Source organism: Myxocyprinus asiaticus, chromosome 50, assembly GCF_019703515.2.
Source record: "Myxocyprinus asiaticus isolate MX2 ecotype Aquarium Trade chromosome 50, UBuf_Myxa_2, whole genome shotgun sequence".
Taxonomy (NCBI): domain Eukaryota; kingdom Metazoa; phylum Chordata; class Actinopteri; order Cypriniformes; family Catostomidae; genus Myxocyprinus; species Myxocyprinus asiaticus.
In genome coordinates, this window is record NC_059393.1 from 10,321,794 (window position 1) to 10,338,667 (window position 16,874).

Consider the following 16,874-nt stretch of genomic DNA (forward strand, 5'->3'; position numbering starts at 1 on the left):
CAGGGACCCCCCAAAAATAAAACGTCTTTGTAACACTAAAACGCTTTTATTAGTAGCATTTATAAACGTTATAACGTGAGTAATCTTATCAGTTCATTTACGTTCATATAGTTAGAAATATTATATATATATATATATACACACACACACACACACACACACTTTGATATTATATATATATATATATACACACACACACACACACTTTGATATTATATATATATATATATATATATATATATATACACACACACACACACACACTTTGATATTTAGTTAAACACGATCAGCATTTATTCATTTAACCAGTATTTACACATAATATATACTGTTTAACTATATATCAAAGTTATAGAGCAGATCAAGCACACCTAGAAATATATTTTAAGATCATATTTATTTTTTTTTACAATGAAAAAAACATTTCCACAGACACCTGTCTGACTCTTTACGGACCACAATTCTTCCATTATCATTATATGTAAAAAGTAGAATATTAAAATAGAATTACACTGAAGACACATGCTTTTGATCTGTTGCACACAGTTTATTTAACAATATGGTATATAAGAAAGAAATATGTTTTTCGCAACCAGTTTATACAGTGATTCCATTCTCTCTTCCTTATATTTATAGTATTTTGCTTAACTTGATTTACATTAAAGGAAACAGCAGAGCCCCAGTTCAAGTTTGTGTGAGAGGAATGAGGGTTGATAGCAGAACCCATTCTGTTACAACAAGCAGTCAACCTAGTGATCACCCATTCCCTCCCATTCAGCTTCGGGGCCCCTCTCTCTCCCACATTCTCTTTCTCTCTCTAGCTCTCTTTATATTTATATATCTGTATAACAAAATTAGGACAAAAAGCAAAAATTTTCTACATCTGCAAGACACAACCTCTGGATCCAGGCCAGTGAGATGTTGTAAATGTGTACATGTCCTCATGGGGTTGGTGTTGTATTGTCTAAGGGGTGCATGTGTGTGTGTCTGTCTCTGTGTGTCTGCATACATGCGTATGCACAGTTCTTAACAATACAAATAGTTCTCCTCATATAAACTTCACAATGAGGAAAGGAAGGGATTCCTCCGAATGCATGTCTGAAAAAATGGTACAACACTAGAATACAATCGCCAGAAAGGATGACAGACAAAGTAGAGAAACCCTGACCAAAACTCCCAGACAAGTTATTTTACAGTCTTTCAACACAAAAATGCTGTAAAGTTAGATAAGGTATAAAATAAAAGTTATGAATAATATAATGAAGTTTTGTAAATTTTCTTAAAAAAAAAAAAAGGCATGAAACCAGACCCCCCAAAACAAAACACAAACCCAAAATGTTAAAACAAAATGCATATGACCGCATATGGCTCTAAATTGAACAAAAAATATATTCTTTGTGATTTATATTTCTTTTAAACAACAATTTTTAAATCCTTCTGAAAAGGAAGAAATATCAGTCTTTTGTTTCTTGTCGACTTAAATTTTTTTTTCTTCTTACATTTCAAACTTTTTACATGTCAGTACAAAAATGTGAGACTATTCGAGAAAAACCAACAGAGCCACAAAAAAGAGAAACGGGGAGACTGTGGTGGGTGGAGTCTCCCAGAAAACGCTACAATCCCTCCACGAATTTCTCCAGCGTGTCTCCTGTTGTGTCTCCCACTATACCTAAATCACTGGGCAGCCCTCCGCGGTTAGGTGTATTAAGCTGTGGGAGCATGGCACTCTGCTCTGGTGTGCCCAGGTGTCCTTGCTCCATAGAGCCAGGCATGGGGTTTGCCAGGCCAGGGTGTGGTGATCCTGTATGGGGTGGCGCATGCTGTGGCGATGGCTGTGGCTGAATCTGTGGAGAAGGACTGGAATGTGGAGGAGGTTGTTGCGACGGCGGTCTGGGTGACTGCACAGGTGCTGGCGAGCACACCTGATTGCTGAGTGCATTAGCCATGGGCTGGCCAGACAACAGGTGAGCTTGTGGGCTCATGGGACTTGGTTGCGCTGGTGAGCCCATTTGAGGCTTGAGGACGTTCTGCTGTTGCGAAAGCTGCTGCTGTTGCTGGAGCATGCGTTGATGCAGGAGGTTGGGTGTGCCATCCATACCAGCCTGTCCCATCTGGGCTATGGGAGCAAGCTGGCCCATGGGCCCCCCTGCTCCCTGCATGGCCAGCTGCTGCTGCTGCTGCATACGCAGTTGCGAGTAGTTGTTTGCAGCCCCTTGAGCCTGTGGGAACTGGCCATGTGCCTGCGGCATCACTCCCTGCTGCTGTTGTTGCTGCCGCAAAAGCTGACGGCGGTATAACTCCTGTAGCTGCGGGTTGTTAGCGTGTGCAGGGTTCATGAGCTGATTCTGCCCGAGAGTTGCCATGCTCTGCGGTGTAGGCTGCTGTGGTGTAGGCTGGGAAGCCATGCCAGGCCGTGGCACTCCCTGCATGGCTGCCATTCCTTGCATTGGCTGTGCCGCATGCATGCCCTGTTGCGGCTGCTGTTGTTGCTGCTGTGGCTGGTTGGCGTGGTATTTCGCTGTTCTCTGTTTGATGAAGGCAGCCATGAGTTGCGGGTTTGATTTGAGGATGTTTAGGACCTGCTGTTGTTGTTGGGGCGAGCTGGGTGACTTCAGGGTGCGCAGCAGGTCCTGCAAGGCATTGGGGGCAATGGCTCCAGGTCTCGGGGGTGCTTGAGGTCGCTGGCCCTGTGTGGGCACCATTATGCGTTGCTGTGGCATTTGCTGCTGCATTATGGGTCTCTGCATAGGCATGGTCTGCTGGGGACCCTGTGCAGTCTGCTGTGGAGCAACCTGCTGCTGAGCTGCTTGCATGCCTGCCTGAGGACCTGCAAGCCACTGTCCTTGCGGCATTTGCTGCATCACCTGCTGCCCACGTGGCCCAACAAGCTGCATGGTGCCTGGCATGCGTGGTTGCTGGTGGTTCATGGGAAGGCCATTCATGTTCATGCGGTAGTTCTGGTTATGTTGTGCCTGCGCGACCATCTCTATATGCCGTGCCATTTTTACCGCAGCCGGTGGCGGAGTCTGCTGCTGAGGAGGTTGTTGCGGTGGCTGCTGTTGGGGAGGCTGGGGGAGCGGAGACTGCTGCTGGTGTAGTGGGGAAGCCTGCGGGCCTGGTTTACCCTGCAAGGCCTGCGGAGTGGGCTGCCCATTGCGGGGTGCACTGGGATAGGCGGGGGACATGACACCTGCATTGGGCGTGGCTGGCTGGCTGGATAGGGGTTGCGGTGTTTGGGGCGTATTGGGCTGCTGATTGGAAGTGGGTGTGCTGGGGGCTGTTGATGCAGGGGGTGATGGTAGGCTCTGAGGCATGGCTCGTCCCTGCATAGTAGCCATGCGTCGGCGCATCATCTGCGCCTGCTGCAGTCTGTGTTGCAGCTGCTGCTGACGCAGCTTGTGCTTGATATTGAGGCAGAAGGGAACGGGGCACTTGTTTTCCTGGCAGTGCTTGGCATGGTAGCAGCAGAGCGCGATGAGCTGCTTGCACACCGGGCAGCCGCCGTTTGTCTTGCGCTTGCAGCCTTTGGTGTGCTGCACCACACGCTTCATTTTCTGACAAGAAGGCAGGGAGCAGTTGGCATTGCGGCACTGGCAGGCGTGCACCAAAGACTGGATGCAACGCTGGATGCTTAGACGCCGACTCTCCTGAGGACTCTTGGAGGCTTCGCCACTTTGGCTGTTGCTGTCGTCGTCCAGACCCAGACCCCACTTAACCATCTGGTGCTCGTGGCCCTTAGTGTTGTAGCAATTAATGCACAAGTCAAAGTCCTGAGGAAAGATGAGAGCATATTGATTAATTGATGAACAAAATTTTAAAGGGATATTTCACCCAAAAAAGAAAAATCTGTCAACACAACTATATACTTTCAATCATAAACGATGGCTGTAAAGTGATACAGACGCCTCTGGCTCTTACCTCACAAACAGTGCAGTGCCAGCGTGTCTCTACGTGGTGTTTACATTCATTGCAGGTGTAGACAAAGCGGTCCTGGCCCTGGTTGTGCAATTCCACCAGCATGCACATGGTGCTCCACTTGCAGCGCCGCAGAGAGCTGAACTCCCAGTGCTTATCCCGTGCTAATGTGAGGAAGGAGTCCCTTCCGTCCATTAGGTCACAGGTCAGCAGGGTATCGGGATCAATGATGGGCGGTAAAGTGTTGACCATGGGCCCCGATTGCAGATGGATTACAAAAAACACCTGGGAGGACAGGTAGGCAAGATGTTTCTTCAAATTTTTCGAGATAAAGAAAATACACTCCTACATACAGTTGAAGTCAGAAGTTTACATACACCTTAACCAAATACATTTAAACTCTGTTTTTCACAATTCCTGACATTTAATCATAGAACACATTCCCTGTCTTAGGTCAGTTAGGATCACCACTTTATTTTAAGAATGTGAAATGTCAGAATAATAGTAGAGAGAATGATTTATTTCAGCTTTTATTTCTTTCATCGCATTCCCAGTGGGTCAGAAGTTTACATACACTTTGTTAGTATTTGGTAGCATTGCCTTTAAATTGTTTAACTTGGGTCAAACATTTTGGGTAGCCTTCCACAAGCTTCTCACAATAAGTTGCTGGAATTTTGGCCCACTCCTCCAGACAGAACTGGTGTAACCGAGTCAGGTTTGTTGGCCTCCTTGTTCGCACACACTTTTTCAGTTCTGTCCACAAATTTTATATCGGACTGAGGTCAGGGGCTTTGTGATGGCCACTCCAATACCTTGACTTTGTCGTCCTTAAGCCATTTTGCCACAACTCTGGAGGTATGCTTGGGGTCATTGTCCATTTGGAAGACCCATTTGTGACCAAGCTTTAACTTCCTGGCTATGTCTTGAAAAGTTGCTTCAATATCCATATCATTTTCCTTCCTCATGATGCCATCTATTTTGTGAAGTGCACCAGTCCCTCCTGCAGCAAAGCACCCCCACAATATGATGCTGCCACCCCCATGCTTCACGGTTGGAATGGTGTTCTTCAGCTTGCAAGCCTCACCCTTTTTCCTCCAAACATAACGATGGTCATTATGGCCAAACAGTTCAATTTTTGTTTCATCAGACCAGAGGACATTTCTCCAAAAAGTAAAATCTTTGTCCCCATGTGCACCTGCAAACTGTAGTCTGGCTTTGTTATGGTGGTTTTGGAGCAGTGGCTTCTTACTGGTGTTACTGGTGTTATACACAAAGTAAATGTCCTAAACGACTTGCCAAAACTATAGTTTGCTAATATGAAATCTGTGGAGTGGTTAAAAAATTAGTTTTAATGACTTCAACTTAAGCGTATGTAAACGTCTGACTTCATCTGTACATATAAAAGGCTTATATTCAATAAAGTTCTAGGTGCACTCAGCTAACAGTGAGACAAAGAACATAGAGAAGACCTCTTTGTGTTTCTCCATGGTGGCGTAGAGTTTCTGAGAGAGGTCATTGGCTACATTCGGCATGCCAGGTTTCTTCTTGTTGGCTCGGCTCACACTGCTTTTATTCTTATTAGTTTTCTTGTTATTCTTCTTCTTTGCGTTTTTACTGTCCCCTGGCGTGCCCTGGTGGAAAGAATGACAGTGCCATAAAACAAATTAACTTCAGGCCAGAAATGTAAATGCATCTAGTTTCAAATGAGATAAACCTTAAGAAAGGTACGCTGTTTCTCTTATTCACCTCAGGAGTTTCACAAGATGCCGTGTTCTCCTCTTTCTTCCTTTCTTCTTCCTCTTGTTCCAGCTCCTTGATGCTCTCCTCCAGCACATTGGGCCAGAAATCACCCTCAAAATAAGGAAGCTCATTTGCACTTGTCAACCGGTCCTCTGTGGCTTGCTTAAAGATGTCCTATCAAACACAAACACATTTAATTATTTAATATTTCACATACTCTAAATTACTGTTTAAAGATAATTTAAATTCCTCTAACAACATTTTAGAAATATTTGTTTTTAAAGAGGGAAATAAATTATGCTGACTGTGCTATACCTTGTAGTCATGTAGTATCCGCTCAGCAAAGGCCTTGTCCAGCATTTTGCGGTACCACTCCTGCAGGCGCTTGGGTTTGGGGATCTTCTGGTCAGCAGGGTGACAATGGAAGATATAGTCATCACCTTCACTAGGCGGACACGCCCATATGTGAGCAGTAACATATCTGCAGTGAACATGTTCAACGTTCAGAAGAGAACCAGTAAATAAGCCGTGAATGGTGACTGTACTTTGTTCAACTAAAGAAAAAAGTGTGTTAAAACCTACCCAAGCTTCTTGACGTATTCCAAATAACCAATGAGGATTTCATGATAGACTGCTGTTCTCAGAATGCGAGGTCTGAAGAAGTGAATACTATCGAGGTACGATACATACACCCGTCTAGAGAGACAAAGACAGGTTTTTTTTTACTTCATTGCATGCTGCTAAGTAAAAGCACTGGCAAAAACACTTGCTTTTCTCTACTGAGCACTTTTGTGGAACACAAAAAAAGATGTTAGGCAGAAGGTTAGGGCCTCCATTCATTTTCCTAGCATCTTTTTCCCATACAGTGACTGAGGCTTTCAGTTTGTAAACATTCTGTCTAATAATTCCTTTTGTGTTCCATGGAAGAAATAAAGTAATATAGGTTCGGAACAACAGTAAATGTAAATTAATTTTTATTTATCTCTATCTATATCTTTAAGTAGGCACTTACCTGGTGTTAGGGAAAGGACAATCAGAGCCGTACTCTTGAACGTGCATGCCGAAGAAACACACGTCCACTCCATCAATCTCCTCAAAGGCGAAAAGTGCTTTGGTTCTGTAGGGGAAGGTCTCGGACATCTCTCCTGTGTCTACAAACCTGAAACAGGCCAGGGGCTTAATTACCTTCTCAGTGACCAAACATTTGCACAGCACTTAAGTATCAATATTTCATATGATGAACCAATATTGGAATTTGAGAAGCATTGATTAAGTCAATAAATCTATCACAAGGTTCACATGCTTCAAATTTCAATATTGGTTCATCAGACATTTGCTAGTTAACAAAACTCAACAGCATACACACAGAGCAAAAAGACCAGCTAATCTGTGAGTTCTGCATTCATATTAATCCTTTGAAGGGCCATTTGAAGACTTAAAATACCGTATGCTGATTAGCTTACTCGGAAATAACAGGTAAGCATGCAGGTTATGTTTACCTGGCCTTCATGCCAGGTTTGACCTCCACCGTTTTATCTGAACTGGCTACGACTCGCACAAACACTTCTCCAGCTTCCGGATGGTTCTGCCTCTTCAAGTACTTGTTCACCCGATCCTCTATGTATGTGCCTAACCGCGTTGTCTGCAACCCTGGATAGAAATACGAGAGAACTCTCAGCACAAAAACATCTTACACTTAAAACATCAACACATTATATAAACATGACTGATACCATCATTCATACTTTTTGCCGAAAACTTGTTCTCTTTTCTCGACTTTGCACTCTTTTTCAAACAGTTTTCACAGATGAAGCTGCGGAAACAAATGCACATTAGTTTTGACTTTGATTCATAATCCACATCAATATCAAAGAAGCAGTTCTATGTTTTTAAACTTACCCAGAAGGCCAAATGACATCATAATGAAGTACACATATCTGATGCATCTTCCGCCCACAATCTTTACATTCAACAAACCTGAGAGAAGAACAATTGATAAGTGGGGGATAAAATTGATCTTTAAAAGAATAGTTCACCCAAAAATAAAAATTCTTTCATCACTTTTATTGCATGCTTTTTCCATACTTTGAAAGTACACTGTGACACCTTTTGCATTTCACAGAAGAAGTAAAGTCACTTTGGAAAACGTGACGAGTGAGCAAATGACAGAATTTTCATTTTTGGGTGAACTATCACTTTTTATAAATGCTTTATAATCAATGAATAACACATACAACACAACTGTATCGCAAGTAAAATAGGTCTCAGATACATTACATTACCCATAACAACAGAAAGATAAATAAATAAATAAATAAATATCACTAAGTTTTCTTTCCAGGCAACGACATTGCTTTACCAAGTGTCTGAATGCTGAGTCACTACCCGCAAGTGCAGTTAGTTTAGATAAAACGCATCATTCAGCCTCTTTACCTCCAGATCTTACGCATTTGCAAGCAGGTCAACGCAAGTGCGCCTTTGTAGGAGGTGTGGACCTAAAGCCATCACAGATTTCACACTCATTTTACTCTGGGGACAATTTAAGGATAATATTGACACATTTAGACTGCAGTGTTGTACGTTTGTTTGGTGGGAGTGTCTCCATGCTGCCCAATGCTGACAGCAGGGGGCGCCAATGAGCAAGAGTCATGTGGTGCGACAATTTTGAGCAGATATGTACGAGGCAATACTGACCAATATGGCCCTACTATTAGAGCATGTGCTACTTGATAGCTGGGGAATTTTGGGAAGAAGCTAAACTTTCAGTGAGAGTTTACTTACGGTTCAGGATCTAGCGTGTCATTCTTCTTCCTTTCAAACTGGTCTTTTGAGATCATGCTGCACAAAGAGAAGATCCAATATTACAAATACCCAACATCATACAGTATATTGCACCATGGAATCGTTTTAAACTCATATCTCAACATTAAATTCAGTCCAACATCAGTCAGATTTTGCATTCACATTCTGATAAGTGTTACAGTAAACCATAAAATCTTTGTAACCAAGAATAAAAGATTTAAAATGCAAGGTGAGCGATCACTTACGTCTGTGGCTGAGCTGGATCATCTCCTAGCGTCACGCTGTCTCCCTGAATCTCATTGAAGCACTTCTCACAGAAATGATACCTGTGCATGCACAAACATATGCAGTGGAGTCAAGAATCACTTTACCTCGAGAGATACGCAGAGGCAGACACTGCAGCTTCAAGGCCTTTTAAAATGACTTGCATCATGGCTGCAATGCACCTCTGAACATAAATGTCTCAAGCTGCTTTGCAGACAGCATCATAGAAGAGTGATTTTACCATTTACAAATTCTCAAAGAATGTTTAATGTGTATAATATGATAATTATTCTCTTAATTATTTCTTGATATGCTTTTGATGCAGTGTAGTATTATTTGATATATCTGGTAATCATTGTCTGCGTTTTGCAAAGTCAGCATCAAACGTGTATTGTTGAAAAAAAATCTTAAAGTTGAGTGTCATGTTACAACACGACTAAATGTGCAGTCACACTAGACTTAATGTTCCATTCACTTTCATTAATGCACATGTGAACACAGGAGAATGCAAACAAATGCATAGAAGTGTACCTACGTTTCAGTTCCGACTTTTCCTGCATACCTGCAAAGAAGTTTTAACTGTTGCTGTGTTCCAAAGTTTGGTTAACTATGACTAGCAAACTCCACAAAGCAGTTTAGACTTTTGTTGTGTTCCAAAGTCTGGTAAATTATGACCTGGGAATTCCACAAAGTTTAAACTTTCGTTGTGTACCAAAGTTTGGTAAAATATGGACTGTGAATTCTCAGTACAAAGAATACAAATGTCAAAGCTGCATGGTTAGAAATGTTGTATATTTCAGCATTTTGATTATATAATTATTTGGCATTTAGAATTTTATATTTATTAAAAAACAGAAGCCCAAGGGCGTGACATTATATCCTGTTGCCCATATTCGTTGTAGGTTCAAAGTAATGTTGCATTCTCAGTCTGAGTCCAAGTCCAATGTAATTGCACTTACCGGTGTACCTGGACTTTTCGCAACACATAATTCAAGGCATTGGGGAATGTTGATGTGAATCACATAAAAAGGCACACACTTTTTTGCTCCTTAAAGCGTCTTGGATTGAACCAGAGCAGGATGTTTATAATTCTGAGAACACAGAGAAACTCAGCCAAATGCTAACATAAAAAGTGAGCAAATGCATGGAGCCAACAGTGGATGCGAGTCCATGAGTGAGAGCAGCTGTATCTGTTTGCCAGTCAGCTTATGTGGAAGGGCCGCAGTGGCATGGTCTGTGCTGCAGGGGGCACAAGGGAGTCTGTTATGAGTGGGGGTGGGGGGTGGGGGGGGCGGTATGTTATAATGTGCCAGTGCAAATATTACAACTGCCAATGAATTAGGACTGGCTGGAGACTTCAAGCAGACTTACAGTGAAGAAAAAAGAGAGAGAGGGGGAGAGCGAGTGAGCAGTCTTTTATGTTCAGTGATAAACAAATAGATACAAATAGGCCTGTGAGTAATCTAGGCTTAGGCAAGTACATGTGCAAAGTTAATGCCGATGTCTGATTTGCTATGTTTCGGATAGAGCTAACAACTCATGTCAAACCACTTACATGACTCAAGCATGCCTGCCTCAACCCAAGTGTCCTCTGTTTCCTAAGGCAGTCTACTACCTGAAGGAGATGGACGGAGTCAAAAGAAGTGTCCAGGGTACAGTCTCACCTGTTTTGAAAGCTGTAATAAGTGCCGTCTCGGGGTATTGTACACAATTGCTTGCCGTAACAACACAGCGTCTGGGGAGAAAATTCGTACTGCGGGAAGAAAAGGGAGAAAAAGTTTAGAAAACCATGACTGGAAAATCTAGTTTAACTCTGTGTACAGACAACAGTAGTTCAGGTCTATGTAAACATTGGGGATTTTAACTTTGGTCCTTAAAGTCAATATAAAATGGCATTTGCAATTAGGGCTGAACGATATATCAAATTTATCGAAATATCGCAAATGTACATATCGTGTTTATTATGGCGACGCATATAGCAGAGAACAGACTAGGCATGCAATTAGTACTTGGTGTTTGCATGAAGTGTGCATATGCGGACACCAGTGTATCTTCCACTGCTTTTCACCATTTCAGTTAAGATCCCAGATAGCACACATTCGTCTCCGAGATGTCTATTTGAGATATTTTCATCTGGAAAGCATCACATTCTAAATAAAATCTGCAAAACATCTTAAAAAGATCACATTTGCAAACATTCTTAATCATAAACGTCTCAAATACATCTACTGAATGTCTTATTGACATCCGAGAGGAAACGTCTTTTAGACGTATTGTAGATGAGCAAACAACCTAAAAAAATACATCGAATAGACGTCTAGGTGCTGTACGTGTGCTATCAGGGATGAGCTCGCTGCACGCAACAATATACACAGCGCAAGGCCTGATGTCCAATTCGCGTTTAAATGACATTCACAACTGAATTTTTCTTGGCTATAGAAAAGGGGGAAAAGTCTGTTTTAATAATACAGGATTACTGGAATACCATTTGTGATTGAACTGTGATATAGTCAATTAAAAGTGAAACAATCTGTCTGTAAACAATTGTTGGAAAAATTACTTGTGTCATGCACAAAGGTGATGTCCTAAAAGACTTGCCAAAACTATAGTTTGCTAATATTACATTTGTGGAGTAGTTAAAAAAATGAGTTTTAATGACATCAACATCTTCAATTTTTAAAAGGGGGGAGACAATACTTCCTGTATCTTTTGTTGGTGACATCAACAACAAAAATAATGTCACTTGATACATGCCCGTATACTTGAGAACCATGAACAAAACTATGCATGTATTAAATACAGGTTACGTTTTTACTATGGTGGGTCACCACTTGATGTCCAATGTAATATCTGGATCCTGAAGCAAAACCACTAATATAAGTCCTATATGAGTTTATCATCTCACCTTTCTTCCGCAACAGTAACCGAGGCCCTGCATGACGGGGTCGATCTCCTGCTCGAACACTTCAGCCAGTTTGGAGCAGTATTTATACACGCGAGATGTCTTCCTGTTGTACAGCCAGGCGTTATTGAACATCAGCCAAACGTCGTCTACATACTGCCAGGGCTCCTGGTACTGACCTGTGTCCAGCTTTCGTTTGATAGTGGACAGGTCTATGGGGTTTTTAACAATATCAAAGTAGTCCTGATGGCAAGAAAAAACAAATTCAGTCACACAATATGTAGATGATGTACGGATGTCACTTTCACATGAGAATTTTGATTTATCATGTTTAGTTTGTGTAACTCATGTGAAGCTGTTTTCCAAACTTAGTATTTGGGTCAATGATATGATTAATATTTGAAAAACTTTTGTCCACCAAATCAAAGTCATGTGGCGCAACCAACAAATACCGTATTTTCCGGAAATAAAGTCGCACCTGACTAAGTCGCACCGGGTCAAAATCAAAGTGTTGGGAGAAAAAAAAAACCAAAAAAACACGTAAGCCGCATCTGTGTATAAGTCGCACTTGGTTGCATCCGGCAGGCACTAGAACCCGGTGGGAGCAGCCACCTGACTTCCATTCACTGGTTCAGATGTCAAAAGCCCTCCATGAAGATTACAGTACCTCAGAATGTAAACATCATCTTATGGTGTTTTCGGGTTTGTTTTAAACAGGAGAATTTGCTTTAAAGGTGCTATATGTAAGATTGATAACAAGCATTTGAAATGGGTACTGCAGTCCAAATTCAAAATATTGGAGAGTTGTCTGCCCCACCCCAGACTCGAAGCTCATGCGGGTTTCCAGAATTAGCCAACTCAGCATCCGTTTTAAAGGATTTCTGGGCTTTAAGCTGTCTCCATCTTCCAAAGGCATCTCCAATATTTATCCTTGTTTTACTACGCCTCTGGTCATGGTGGTTTTTAGACAGATGGCGAGGCTTTTTAGGTCGGGTGGAATCCATTATCTCTGATCCAGTTCGTTTGCTGGCTTCCATGGCTGCAGCACGCAGTGTTGTTTGCATGCAAACTTGTTCAAATCTGGCAACCCGGCGGTGTCGAAATACTATTAGTGAGTGGGCAGTGGGCAGGATCACACAGGCCAAAACAAAAACAGAAATTCCAGCCCAGAATGGAAACTTCAAAGTAGAATATACTGGCTGTAGCATTGTTATTGGAGAAGCCAGTATTTCAACTTAGCATGTTTCCTAATTCTCTAATGACATATTATGGTCATTTTATGATTTAGTACAGTAAAAATATGACATATAACACCTTTAGGTAATCGTATGTAACAGTTTGTCCTATTCTTTTTATGTTTCATGAAAGAAATGTGACAAGTAAGCCACATCTGTTTATAACATCTGTAACTCTATGCTGTGCACAAATAGACATATTTTAGTCTGAGAGTAAAACAATATCTCTGTTGTATTCTATTCATTCATTAACATTAGTGAGTCTTCTCTTTACTGTTGTACATGAAACTGGTGTTGAGCGGGTAGAATTCAATGAAGCTGTCAGCTGAGGACATGTGAGGCGTCTATTTCTCAAACTAGAGACTGTGATGTACTTATCCTCTTGTTTAGTTGTACATCTGGCCTTCCACATCTCTTTCTGTCCGTATCGTTTTGATAGAGCCAGTTGCCCTTTGTCTTTGAAGACTGTAGTGTACACCTTTGTATGAAATCTTAAATTTTTTGGCAATTTCATGCATTGTATAGCCTTCATTCCTCAAAACAATGATTGACTGATGAGTTTCTAGTGAAAGCGGTTGCTTTTTATTTCTTTTTTGCCATTTTAGACCTAATATTGACCTTAAGACATGCCAGTCTATTGCATACTGTGGCAACTCAAAAACAAAGACAATGTTAAGCTTCATTTAACGAACCAAATAGCATTAAACTGTGTTTGATATAATGGGAAGTGATTTTCTAGTACCAAATGATCAATTTAGCATGATTACTCAAGGATAAGGTGTTGGAGTGATGGCTGCTGGAAATGGGGCCTGTCTAGATTTGACTTTTAGACTTTTTTTCCAAATAGTGATGGTGCTGTTTTTTACATCAGTAATGTCCTGACTATACTTTGTGATCAGTTGAATGCCACTTTGGTGAATTAAAGTACCAATTTCCTTCTGAAACAGCAAAATCTGTACATTATTCCAAACTTTTGGCCGTCAGTTTATGTATTAATTATCCGGTTCACTGACTGTTTTTACTACGACTGTGATGAAACGTCATTTTATGGGCATGCGAGGAGTTGCATTTGACAGCAGTTTAGAGTTTGTTAGAACAATAATGTTATGATGGACAAAATATTTAAACTGGTTGCATAAAGTATATAAATATTCGGAATTGGCAACTTTAAAACGCTTCTACCATCTCTAAGACTGATGTTTTCATCTGTTTTTGTATGTGTGTGTTTGACCAGCCGGCATCATTTACATAAAAATTATGTATATAAGTTGCTTCAGACTATAAATCGCAGGACCTTTCAGATGATAAAAAAATGTGACTTATATTCTGGAAAATACGGTAGGTAGAAATTTTGTTGTCATGTGACAAAAATCGTAAAACAGAGAAGATCTCTTTAGATCCACAATATTGTGTGTGAAGATTTAAAAACACACCATAACTTTGTCATATCATTAAATATCAATATTTGGCTTTTTAGTGAAAAGGCACATTTGGTTCAAGTCATTTGGTGCAACCACGAGAAAACTTCTTGATATTCTTGACTTAAAAATTCATGATATTTGTAAAAAAATCACCTTGAAACATTATGTTTGAAAACTTTTTGAAATTAATGATGAAGTTGTGTCCACTCTCGTGTACTCAAGATGCAAGGAAACTATTTTAATACCTTTTACCGATGGTTGCACCGCATGACATTTTTAAAGTCATAAAATCAATTGTTTTGTACAAAATGCTATAAATGTTTTTGGAAAATTTTATTTTTACAATTTGTAAAAATAACATGAACTCAAAGATTACATGTCTACAAAGTTGACACATGCGTTTTAAACTAGATTTTTTAAATATTTCAAATTTGTATCACTTCGGACAACCTTATTTGTTAATGACTCATGTATTATGACTGAAATAATAATGAAAATGCATCAGGGATTTACTCAAAAATACAGAAGGACAGAATAAGGTGGCGTCACATCAATGACCCACAAACCAAGGAATCCATCTACAAAGGGCGAGTTTGCTCTCGACTCTGGTTCATTTTAAACACAGCCTGACTAGCGCTGGTTGCGAATGGAAACTAAAATAAGGTGCTACGGAGTACGTATATTTTACAGAAATAGTTTGCCAATAGTGGAGTAAAAAAATTAAATTCCGATTCAGACAAGAAATTTATCAAGTGTGAAAGTGAAAAGACACTTCTCCAGTATGTCAACAAAAAGAGACTCAAGATCTACAAACAGATCTCCAATTAGATTTCCAATTTCAGTACTGAACCGGTCTACAAAAAAGCAATTTTGTTGAAGGTTCTCTAATGATTCAAGCGTCCCACGAAAAAGTAACTCAGGATCTGTTACTGAGATCTCACATTTCATTTAGAAATGTGGGAGAAAATATAGAAAAGTATCACAAAAGGCCACAAATTGAGTGAGACTCTAGAAAATCCTGAAAATCAGGAGCTGAAGGATTGTGAAGTTGTGTAGTGTGTCCCTTGTTGGGATTTAAAAGGAGTGTAATGGACTCACAGGAATTCCAAGAAGAATCGGGTCCACAGGCTGACGGAAGGGCAGAGACTCGGGATCCTGCCTGTACAGAGATTCCAGAGTGGGCATCAATGCTTGTCTCAACTCTTCTGGCTTAAAGACTGCAGATAAAAAAGAGGGACAGTGGAAAGATTAATGACAGCAAGAAAATAAAAGAAAAGAAAGTGTACTGAAATGTTCTGTTCATACTTCTGCGAGACTGGGATGGTGAAGAGGATGTTGTGCCATTTGTCCTGCCCTCATCTTCCTCTTTGATCTCAGTCTTCATGTCTGTCTTCTTGTCCTCCGTCTCCATTGGCTCCTGCTTGGCTTCAAAGCCCTCTTGTTCCTCCTTCTTGACCAATATGGAGCTAGTATCATCCTCTGTCTGAGAGAGGGCAAAACAATTATCAGAACTTGCTGCTGTCATTCAATATATAAAATTAATTTTGACCAAATTCTTCAGTTTTTTTAATACAAATTAGCTGTCCTTAAAAGCATAGATTTGGAATGATGTCAGTGCATGCAAATGATGACAGAATAATCAGATTTGAGAAAATTGGCTTCTAAAGTAGTGATCAACCAGGACTTGTCAATTAAGCTCAATGTGTGCAATGTGGTGAGACATAAGTGGCATACCTCCATCTTCGGCTCTGTTTTAATGCCCATTTCGTAATCCTGCTCTTCTGTTTTAGTCTCACTTGGTGGCATGTCTGGCACGGCATGTTGGGAGTGCAACTCGGTGCTGGTTGCCGAAACTGGGGTGGGTATTCGGTTTTCACCACTCTGAGAGATCAAAAACAAAAGTTTAATGCTAAATGTCTTAGTTCAACTACTAAAGATGACCAATTAAGATGACTACTTATTTTGTTTTTATTTAAAAGGTAAAAATGTTTTATTTAAAAGGTTTAAACCATTATCGGAAGCATTACACTGTTTTGTTTGATGACAACACCAGCTCTGTTCCAGAACCTAGTGGTCTGCCTACTTTGACAGCATTTTAAGGCATGTAGCTACTAACGTGCACAAAATATTTGTTATGCTTATTAGAGTATTATTGGAATCAATTGGGAGTCGAGCCTCTTGTGCGCCTCTCGTAAGGAGTACTATTTTTGTGGCTGCTCATGTAGAGAGTTTCAAATCATTCAATTATGAGGTTCTATTTGGGGTAGCAAGCTGCTTTATATGGTGGACAGCAAAGTAGCTCATTAAAGCTGCGTCCGAATTCAAGTACTGTCACGAGTATGTGCTGTATTTGATGAAGAATGTACTTCTCGGCTATTAAAAAAATTTCAGTATGCAGGTCAGATGTATGGCATTGTCCCATGACCCGAATTTATGGCGTAGTAACAACAACCGCGAAAATTGTTTACTCTGGTTTTGTTAAACTAGTACAATTTAACCACAAGGAACAACTTTCTTGGTACAGTATAAAGTATTCACAGCTGAAATGAGCCGCCCAACTCACGGTTCTCCGGCATAATGCTACTCCCATTTGGA

The 16,874-nt window shown here is 40.7% G+C and overlaps 1 protein-coding gene across 3 annotated transcripts in view; it reads right to left on the minus strand.

Moving 5' to 3' along the window:
- Positions 1-526: 526 nt before the first annotated feature.
- The window catches only part of LOC127438859 (histone lysine acetyltransferase CREBBP-like), a 95,932-nt gene continuing 79,584 nt past the window's right edge, over positions 527-16,874 (minus strand). For all 3 annotated transcript variants that reach the window (XM_051694774.1, XM_051694773.1, XM_051694772.1), the window contains 17 exons: positions 16,014-16,160; positions 15,585-15,762; positions 15,378-15,496; positions 11,627-11,866; positions 10,386-10,474; positions 8,703-8,783; positions 8,437-8,493; positions 7,555-7,632; positions 7,401-7,468; positions 7,155-7,305; positions 6,668-6,814; positions 6,238-6,351; positions 5,971-6,136; positions 5,662-5,829; positions 5,385-5,546; positions 3,919-4,200; positions 527-3,770 (listed from right to left, as the gene is read on the minus strand). In XM_051694774.1, the coding sequence (XP_051550734.1) occupies positions 1,614-3,770; positions 3,919-4,200; positions 5,385-5,546; positions 5,662-5,829; positions 5,971-6,136; positions 6,238-6,351; positions 6,668-6,814; positions 7,155-7,305; positions 7,401-7,468; positions 7,555-7,632; positions 8,437-8,493; positions 8,703-8,783; positions 10,386-10,474; positions 11,627-11,866; positions 15,378-15,496; positions 15,585-15,762; positions 16,014-16,160 (4,404 nt within the window). In that variant the 3' untranslated portion in view covers positions 527-1,613. The remainder of the gene's footprint in view (positions 3,771-3,918; positions 4,201-5,384; positions 5,547-5,661; positions 5,830-5,970; positions 6,137-6,237; positions 6,352-6,667; positions 6,815-7,154; positions 7,306-7,400; positions 7,469-7,554; positions 7,633-8,436; positions 8,494-8,702; positions 8,784-10,385; positions 10,475-11,626; positions 11,867-15,377; positions 15,497-15,584; positions 15,763-16,013; positions 16,161-16,874) is intronic.